Here is a 10,704-nt window from a genome sequence, read left to right as displayed (position 1 = left end):
TCTCACTCTTGATGAACTAAATAATCAAAATGTAGCTTGTTTTCATTCCAAAGAATCTAAAAAGTGGCTATGGCACAAAAGATTGGGCCACGCTAGCATGTTTCAAATTAACAAGCTTGTCAATAAAGGATTAGTAAAAGGTATTTCTTTGATAAAATTTGACAAAGATATCACTTGTGATGCTTGTCAAATGGGAAAACAAACAAAGAACTTATTTAAATCAAAGGAAGACATCTCTACTAAAAGACCACTTGAATTGCTGCATATTGATTTATTTAGTCCAATAAGAACTCAAAGCTTAGGTGGTAAACATTATGGTTTAGTGATTGTGGATGACTACACAAGGTTCAGTTGGGTTTTATTTCTTGCGCACAAAAATGAGGCCTTTTCGGCCTGTGATATTTTTAGCAAGAAAATTCAAAATGAAAAGGATTTAAAGATTGCTTCAATAAGAAGTGATTATGGAACTGAATTTGAAAATCAATTATTTGAATCCTTTTGTAAGGAATTTGGAATATCACACAATTTTTCTTATCCAAGAACACCACAATAAATTGGTGTTGTTGAAAGAAGAAACAGAAGTATTCAAAAAATGACAAGAGTTATGCTTTGTGAAAGCAATGTTCCAAATTCCTTTGGGCTGAAGTTGTTAACACGGTGGCGTGCCACATTTTGAATAGAACAATCATAAGGAAATTCTTGAAGAAAATTCCTTATAAACTTTGGAAAGGTCACCTTCTAAACTTGAATTACTTTCATATTTTTGGATGCAAATGTTATGTCCTAAATAACAAAGAAAATCTAAGAAAATTTGATCCAAAAGCATATGAATATTTATTTGTAGGATATTCCACAACTAGCAAAGCCTATAGAGTTTATCATCAAGATGTTAGAATTATAGAGGAGTCCATGCATGTTACCTTTTGTGATACTAACTTGGTTCAAAGTATCTTGGAAGAATATGATGTAGGAAATCAGGTTCAAGACAAAGAAAAAGAAGCCCCAAATCAAGAAAAAGACATTTATGGGCAACCTGAATCTATAACTGATGCTGTTAGAAATTCTGCAGGAGACAATTCTGTTTTGTCTCCTGAATCAGGCGAAAATTCTGAGAATTCCCATTCTTTGGATCCTACAGTAACCGAAACTGCTCCTAAGTCTACAAGACCCCGTGAGTGGAGATTCTTAAAGAATTATTCACAAAAATTTGTTATTGGGGATGTCTCTCAAGGTGTCAAGACACGTTCCTCCACAAGGAAAGCAAATGAAGAAACAAATTTGGCTTTTCTCTCTCAAATGGAGCCACAAAACATCAATGAAGCACTCAATGACCCTTCTTGGGTAAAGGCTATAGAGGAAGAGCTTGGCGAATTTAAAAAGAATCATGTTTGGACATTTGTTCCAAAGCCAATTGGAAAGAAAGTGACTGGCACCAAGTGGATATTCAGGAACAAATTGGGTGAAGATAGAAGTATTGCTAGAAACAAAGCAAGATTAGTGGTAGTAAATTTGAAAAGAATCAAGTTTAGACACTTGTTCCAAAGCCAATTGAAAAGAAAGTTACCGACACCAAGTAGATATTTAGGAACAAGTTGGGAGAAGATGGTAGCATTGCTAGAAACAAAGCAAGATTAGTGGCTCAAGGATATAATCAAGCAGAAGGGATAGACTTTGATGAATCATTTGTCCCTGTTGCCCGAGTGGAAGCCATAAGAGTACTTCTACCTTATGCCGCTCATTGTGGTTTCAAATTGTATCAAATGGATGTGAAATGTGCATTTTTAAATGGTGTAATAGACAGAGAAGTGTCTGTGGCATAGCCACCTGATTTTGAAAATAAAGAATTTTCTAACCATGTTTTTAAACTCTCAAAAGCTTTATATGGACTAAGACAAGCTCATAGGGCTTGGTATGACAGACTTAGTTCCTTTCTTTTGAAAAATGGATTTTAAAGAGGCACCACAGACACTACTCTATTTATTAAAAGTTCTAATGATTCTTTCATTTTAGTCCAAATTTATGTTAATGACATTATATTTGGATCAGCAAATGAGACCCTTTATACTGAATTTGGAAAACTCATGACAAGTGAATTTGACATGAGTATGATGGGTGAACTTAATTTTTTTCTTGGGTTTCAAATTAAGCAAATTGAAAATGGTATTTCAAGAGAAGTATGCCAAAGAACTGGTTAAGAAATTTGGTATGAAAAATGCCAAACCCATGGGAACACCCATGCACCCTAACTCAAAGTTAGAAAAGGGTGAAACTGAAAAAGATGTTGATGAAACTAAGTATAGAGGAATGATTGGATCTCTTATGTACCTAACTTCTTCTAGACCCGATATTGTGCAAAGTATTGGAATGTGTTCAAGATTCCAATCAAAACCAAAAGAATCACATTTTTCAGCAGTTAAAAGAATTATTAGATATGTTCATGGCACATCCAATTTTGGTTTCTAATATCCTAAGATTGATGAGTTTTCTGCAGTTGGTTATTGTGATGCAGACTTTGCTGGAGATAGAATGGATAGAAGGAGTACATCAGGCATATGCTATTTTCTTGGAAAGTTCCTAAACGTTTGGTCAAGTAAGAAGCAGTCCACAGTGGCATTATCTACTGTAGAGGCTGAGTATATCACTGCTTCTTCCTGTTGCTTTCAGCTTATTTGGTTGAAAATCCAACTTGCTGATTATAAGTTAAATGCTGAAAATATTCCTTTATTTTGTGACAACATGAGTGCCATAAATATTTTCAAAAATTCAGTCTTGCACTTTAGAACTAAACATATTGAGGTGAGGTTTCACTCAATAAGGGAACATGTTCAAAAGGGGAATATTAGCATCCAATTTGTTGAATCAGAAGATCAATTAGCGGATATTTTCACCAAACCTCTACCTGAAGACAGATTTTGCAAACTTAGGACAAATTTAGGGATTGTAAGTAATGATACTTTATTTGAGCATTACTGATGTATTTGATGAAGTTTTTGTCTCTCGGGTGGGGATGAGACAATTATGGCCAAATAAAGAACCATCCTTCTGAATATCATTTTCTAAGCTCATTTGCACGATCTGAATCTTTTGGGCCAACCCATCAGTTCAGAGTTGCTGTGGTCCAATATGTTTCCTTAAACTCTACCATCTCTGGGCCCAATGAGGGTTTCATTATCCATGTGTTATTTTGTGTTTTGTCTTTTAGTGAAAATGTTTTTTTTTTTAAATCTGCTTTGTTTTATTTTTTAATAAAATCAAATCACCTTTTGTGATGTCAAATCTTTTCAAGGTCTAGTCATAGGTGATGCAGTTGCATGTTTTCAAGAAACCTCCTTTCTTGGTGCAGTTACCAAACTTCTCTCTTCATAACTCCTTCCACTACCTCTTCGTTTCTTCCCCATTACCATTAGTATTTTGCTTCATTCGAAACCTGGGTTCACTCTAATGAGGAAGAAAATCGTGATTCAAAAGAGTCCAAGGGATAAAATCCTCAAACTCCTAGAGAAACCTAGACCCTCTACTCGCTCTAAAGATCAGACTTTCACACCTTCTCCATCTCCTCCTACCTTTCCTCCTCACACTGATCCAATGGCAATAACCAAAACCACTCCAAGGTATCCCTCTTCTGGCAAGCCGACAGCTTCACCTAGTACTCCTTCCAAACCAAGTACTTCGAAGGGAAAGCGCCCTACTGCTGACGAACCTGCGCCTGAACCTTCTCGACCTAAGCCTAGGTCTGCTCCTAATCGTCCTCAAAGAGGTAACCCTCGTATCCCTCTAAAATCAGTTAAAGAGCCTTCTATTGATCCTTTTGCACACAAATCACATTTTATGACCTCACACTCAGATTACAATCCTCTCTGTTTTTGCTCTACCATGAACAATGATTTCTATGAGGGTATTGTCGTTCATCATACCATGTGTCCTTCCTTTTTAGTTGATTTATCAAATCTGAAAAAGAAAGGTTTTGTTTTTGCTGATAATCTTGAATTTCTGGATTAGAACCATATTTTCAAAATCAAAAAACCTATTTACCCAGTCTTAGTCAAGGAGTTTTATGCAAATAGGACCTATCATGAGGGCAGCATTCACTCCTATGTAAAAGGCCGTGACCCTGTTCTAAACAATGAAACCATTAGTGATTCTCTGAAATACACTGATGTTAGTACTTGTGTCTACACCTCTGGTAAGTGGGATGACGGGATAGGTATCTCATACAATGATGCTCTGGCCCATGTGTGTGAACACATATCTTTTATTGATGGCATCACTCCAACTCACAAAACTCTTAGTTACACTCGTGCTTAGTTACATCGCATAGTGAACCATATCATCCTTCCTCAAAGTGGCTCATATCAAAGGGTGTCTTTTTGTGATACTTTAGTTCTGTATGTTATCCTCACAAAAACTGAAATTTCTTTTGCATACTTAATAGTAAGGTATATGTTTGATTGCATTAAAAGTGAGAAAGATAAAGCTCTTCCTTATGGCATGTTCTTAACCTGCATTTTTGAACATTTTGGTGTTGACTTGTCAAATGAGACATATGAAAATAGACACTCATATCTAAAAGGAGGTGGTTTAGTGAAACAGCAGAAAAAGGGACCCACTCAAACTGAAAGGGTAGTTCTTGATGATGATGATGATGAATATGAACTAGAAAAATCCTCTCCTCTATCTGCCTCTGGGACTTCAGCTTCCACTGGACACAAATCACTTTCATATGGAATGGTAAAAGATGTAGTCCAAGAATTTGTCTCTCAATCCAACCATCTAATTGCAATGAGCAAAGAATAGAGGAAACTTGCTGCTAAGCATGAAAACTTCCTCAGAAAGTCTAGAGATAAAGTGGCAGTTTTCATGAAGTTCATTGACAATCTCCAAGAGGATGACACTATGGCCACTGACCCTAAAGACCCTGCTAATTCTGAGGAGGATGGTTCGGATACCTGAGGATGTCTTTTCTATTGGTCTTTTATGTGCTTTTTTATTTTGATAATTGTCTCATAGAACAATTGTAGTTTATTTTGAACTTTGTCCTAATGCCTTGTCTCAGATGATTGTAAACCGATTAACCACTGTTTTCTTTTGCACTTGGTTTATCTAGTATTATAGGCTTTGCACCCTAACAGTTTGCTGTAGGTTTGAAAATGCTTGCATTTCTTCCCTTGATGACAAAAGGGAGAGTAGTATTAGTAGTATTATAGTATTAGTATTACTCTGTTTTATATTGCTATTTTTTTTGTATGTTCCGTTTCAGCATGTTTTGTATGGCTGATTGTTTTTGCTACTTGATGATGACATGCTCTGTTTTGTAAATTTAATCTAAGGCTTGAAACTTTTTTGGAATGCACCATCCCCGATAATGATTTGCGTGTTGTACATAGTTGTGTTTTCTTTATGAATGTGTGGACAGGAAACAAATAAAAAGCACAAATCCAGGAGGAGTAACTTTTGAAAAGGAAAGGGGGAGCAAGTCGAAAGCAAATGATATCACTCAAAAAGAAGTGCATTATATTTATCTAATTCAACTCATTTAATTCTATCTTTTGAAATTATGTTTGTCATCAAGTGGGAGATTGTTGAGATAAGAATGCAATTAGTTTAATGATGATGACAAACATTAATTTATTGGGTTAAATACCCAATTGTTTATTTGATCAGCTTGTGCTAAGTATTGCAGGCCAAAGAAATAACATAGCAGCAGTCCAAACAAATGGAGCAAAGCAACATAAGCTGCTAATGTGTGCATAATTCACAAATAAAGCCCAAATGGAAAGTAACAAAGAAGTCACTCGGGCCAAATGGTAAGAAGCTAATCCAAGCCCACGTTACTCATCCAAGTTGAAGCCATCCAAAAAACCATTGTTCACATTGCTTGCTTCGGTCAAACTCATGAAGAAAGAGAGAAAGCTTCTTCTTTATTCATTCACCGGAGAAGAAAGAAAGAGAAAGGTATATCACAAAAGCAAATGTCTAATCGCCTTAATCAAAGCAAGCTAAGCTAAGTCATAGGATGAAGGTGATTTATTTTCATTTGCATGCAATTTATTTTTTTCACTCTTTCTTCAACTTTTTGCGACACCATTTTTGGATTAATGAAGAAAGTAGGGTCTGATTACTTCTGCTGAAAATCAATGGCTTACAAAGTTACTTGGAACCAAAGCACATTTTCAAGGGTTTGGATTTGGGATTATCACTGAGGAAGATCATCTCTGCTGCTCTGTTGACCACACTCAAGCAAGAAAATCAGATTTGATATCCCTAATTTAGGGATTGATTGGAAAAAGAAAAGGGATGGTTTATCAGAGCTCAAAATCTAAGAAGTTGACTTGGGAGAAACCCTAACTGTGACACAGCACAAGGTACAAAAAGAAAAATATTTCTGGTGAAGAAAAAAAGGAGAGAGAGAACCAATATCTGAGTTTGTTCAAAGACCTTCATTGCGAAGAGTTCAAAATTTTTGGACAGTGTTTTCTAAGTTAAAGAAGTATTCCGCCAAAATGAAGAACTTAATCAGAGTTAGCTGAATCCAGTTCAACTTATAGCAACAGAGGTTGTTTATGCATTAATCTCCTTCATGTTTTACAATTTGTATTTCATTTTCAATGTATATCTTTCTGTATTTTCTTTGAGAGGTAAAAGGCTGAAAGAGAGAAATTGAGAAAAAGCCCAAGAGTGACAAAAGACTTAGTGAAAGACTTGAGAGAAAAGTCAAGAGTGGATTCAGATTTCTTTTGGTTGTAACTTTATGTCTTGTGTCAAGTACCTGAGAAGTGCCTCTTGCTAAGTTGGGTAAGCACTTAGTGTGAGGAGTTAAGATACTAGCATAATCAAGTCAAGTTTAGGAAGAAACTTGGGAGTCTAGATAGGATTGTGTGAATCCTAAGGAATTAGTGTATGTAATACTTTGACTATAGTGGAAATTCCACCACTGTTGTGGTGGAGACTGGATGTAGGTTGCATTGCACAAGGCAACTGAATCAGGATATATACTTGTGTCAACTTTCTTCTCTCTCTCTCTAAGTTCTATTTTCTGATATTTATGAGACAAAATGAAATTGTCTCATAAAATTTTCGCTGCATAGTTCAAACAGATTTTAAGTAAAAGTTTGATATCAAAGGCTTAATCCATTAAAGGAAAAGAAGGTCATAGATTCAACCCCCTTCTCTAAGCCTTCTGTAATCAGCCCTTGCACAAGCGTCACTCTCTCCCTAGCCGAACATCATCATCGCCGCTGAGGTCGTGGGCGCTGTTGCTGCTTCGCCAACCATCCCCCACGAACATGAACACTCATCTCTTTTGTATGCAAAATGAATAACCGCATGATAAGTTGCTATCTGAAAGTGTAGAATTGTCACTGCTTAATGAGGATGGGGATTAAAAATTTCCCCGCCCATAGAGGACTCCATCCACGACTATGTGAGGGGAAGGCACGGGTTGCTATTTACGGCTGCGTCTGCACGGGCTGCGGAAGGACAGCGGTGCGCGGTCAGGCTTAGCAATATCGGCATGGGGTGCAGCGGCGTCGGCACGGGCTGTGGCGGCGTGCACGAGCAGCGGTGTTTTGACTGCGTCTGAACGTCGTTAGGGTGAACGGTGACGTTATGATGCGTCGGAACGACTGTCTCCGGCATCAACAGCGAGTTTTGGACGTGGACCAGAGATCGACGACGGCGAGTTTTGGTCGTGAATCGAAGATTGAGAGATTATGGTGAAATTGGAAGTAACTGTGCCTAGTGTGAATGTGTTTAATTGCTAATCCTAATTTTTCAAATTTTAAAATATGAAATTAAATAATTAAATCATTAATTAAAAATCTAATTTTTAATTTTTAATTTATCTTCCTTTTTAAATTCATTCAATTTTATATATGCTTTTCTGACATAATTAATAATAATTAAAATATACTACACAGAGCTCTTTAAAAATTTTTGGATATCTCATGATATTTTTTAACCCGGTATGCAAAAAATTAATTTATGGTGAATCTAAATTCCATTTAAAAATTTATCACAGACTAATAAATTGCTGTATATGCAAGACTTCTTTAAAAATGTTATTAGGAAAGTTTTCACTTTCTCTTCCAAAGCTAGAAATGTCCCCGGATTAATTCTATTGGTTGATTGTTGCCCCTTGAAAGTGGAGCAAGCTTGCGCTCAGCTTAAATCAAACATCGCATATTTAGATGTACAAGAATCCAACAAATAGATTGAATTCATATTCTTATGATTTCTACAAGTATAACTAATTTTTTGAACTGGTGAAACAAACGGCTGCAAAATTGAAACTAAAACTTACACGAGTAATTCCCCATTAAGGAAAAGAATAGAGACCAAGAAAAGGAAAATAAAAACAACACTAGTGGGGAGAAAAGCGATAAAAGAACATTTGTATATGCAACAACGCGTGGTCATGCTAACAACTCATTCCTATAAACTAATTAAATCCAATCACTAAAACCATCAACCATCAGGATTCAGGAGAGTTTACTTTACTTGGCTTCTTTGAGGATAAAAGATCCCATAATTCCACTTAAGGCATTGCAAGTCATCTTTCCATGCTGGTAATTTGTAAAGCTTTTAGTTGCTCAACTCAATATTCACATCCATAGAAGCCCCAATAACTTATAACACACCGTTGCTCAGAACATGAGTATATCATCTATCATCAAGTTGACACAGCCTAGCTCGACCTGGATTTAAAAGAGATTCTGACATCGCCCAACCCTGCAACCAAAATAGATCATATGTGCTTGGAAATTTTCAATGATTTCATACATATGTGCAGTGACACAATTTTATTAATTTGTTTGCTATAGCCTTTAGTTTCATTGACTGCGATGGAAACAGAAGGCCATTTGCATTTTACAAACTTAGGATCTCAAGCAATAATTTCAGTCAGCGCTAAAATATTCAAAGCCAGGCTCCAAAAATACTGCAGTTGTAAGCATGACCTGATGCAAAACCAAAACCAACAGACAGATATATTGCCTCGATTTTTACCTGCTCATTAGCCTTATTCTTGAAAAGCCCATAAGTATTTGTCACAATCTTGCAAGAATCAGCAATACAAGAAGCAAGGTCTGAAACTCTCTGCATCGCATTTGAGTTAATATTCTCCCTCTGATTCTGAGATGAGACCTTACTTTCATTAGATGAATTTACGAAATTCAAAAGCACATGAGCCTGCACACATTATTTAAATTTTGAATACTCATCAAATTATGAATTCCAAAGCTATTCCAAAAAAAAAATTGATACAAAGACATGTATCTCACGTGGAATGCTGCTTTTAGAATGTCATCCGACTTCGCCTGATCCTTGAGTACAGCATAAACCTTACATTTTGAGGGGTTGTATGTCACAATGTACTTTTCCTTCTGTTACCATTTAGGAGAACATAAGAATTATATTACAAAATCACAATAGACAAATTTAAGAAACAGCTGAACAATGTTATGCTCTCATAAAGGACATACATCAAACAGGGGCTCAATAGCAACATATGCACTAGGATCTTGGAATGCATCCTTGACTCTTGATCCTAAAACAATTGAAAAGAAAACATCAGCTTGACTTTTTCAGAACAAAATGGCTGCAGAAAGCAAGTAAATATTTTTTAGTCCATTGATATACCGAGGACAACAGGCCTATCTTTCCATGGGAAACTGAATATGTTCTCATTCATATTGCCCTCGCACAAAGTGGGAACTCGTCCTGAAGGGAAACTTTTTAGTTAAAACATAATCAATCACAAGATGGAACAGTGTCTTAGATGTCACTTATATGTGCAAATATGAAAATGACTATGCAAGAAAGGGTACAGCTTGATGAAATGTGTTACCTGTTTTGATGAAAGAGTCGACTGCCACACTGAATCTTGCACAGTTAAGTGTGTGCAAAACCACAGATTTTACCTATTAATGCAATAACCATTAGTGACACAATCGTCACACAGGATGTTCGTCTAGATGAGAATCAATAATAGAAATGAAAAAACCAAACCTCTCTATAAGAGCTAAGGATATATCCACACGAAAGGAGAGAAAAAGTGGTCACAAGTGATGGATTCCTTTTGGCAATCCATATGCTTAAACCAGTTCCCAACTGCAAAATTGGCAAAGAAATGTTCCAGCAATTGATTTCAACAACAGGAACAAAAGACTTCAAGGGACAAGATTACTAACATTAACGTCAAGACTAAAGATATCACATTAGGATATATTAATGACATAAGAATGATAACATTCTGGAAGTACAAAGATATAATGTCAAAACATTTTAGTGACACATAAGTGAAGCAACAGCACACGGAGAGCATAAAGCTTAAAGATCAAACCATTTCACCATATTATTGATATTGGGAGCTACCATAGGATGCTAATTTTGTGTAACTTCATATTTCCAAACCCCAGGGTTACTTAAGTAATTTCCATATATTTGGTCATAAGCTATACATGAGTGAGGTTTTCTGTTTAGCTGGGTCTCAGTAAGTCTAATTTTGACATCCAATTTTTCTCAATTGATTCAGTAAAAATATTTAGAATCCTCAAGTCCTGCAAGTTTAGTACTTCCAATCATTGTTGAATAGCAAAATAACTAATAAATATTCTGATGCAATTGTTTCTTGAACGGAGAAAATTTTGATTTTAAACAGCAAAATTCTTTGCCTTGGTAATGTGATGCAAATATACCCTAGATCAG

At 36.0% G+C, this 10,704-nt stretch overlaps 1 protein-coding gene across 1 annotated transcript in view; it reads right to left on the bottom strand.

Annotated features, from left to right (window-relative positions):
- The window catches only part of LOC107635897 (protein root UVB sensitive 6), a gene marked incomplete at its 5' end in the record, with an annotated part of 4,577 nt that continues 2,035 nt past the window's right edge, over positions 8,163–10,704 (bottom strand). Inside the window, 7 exon segments of the mRNA XM_016339450.2 lie at positions 8,163–8,727; positions 9,004–9,186; positions 9,279–9,380; positions 9,480–9,544; positions 9,637–9,717; positions 9,845–9,917; positions 10,006–10,107. Of these exon segments, the coding sequence (XP_016194936.1) occupies positions 8,659–8,727; positions 9,004–9,186; positions 9,279–9,380; positions 9,480–9,544; positions 9,637–9,717; positions 9,845–9,917; positions 10,006–10,107 (675 nt within the window).

This window comes from Arachis ipaensis, chromosome B01, assembly GCF_000816755.2.
Source record: "Arachis ipaensis cultivar K30076 chromosome B01, Araip1.1, whole genome shotgun sequence".
In the NCBI taxonomy this organism is placed as follows: Eukaryota; Viridiplantae; Streptophyta; class Magnoliopsida; order Fabales; family Fabaceae; genus Arachis; species Arachis ipaensis.
This window is presented reverse-complemented; position numbering and strand designations above follow the sequence as displayed.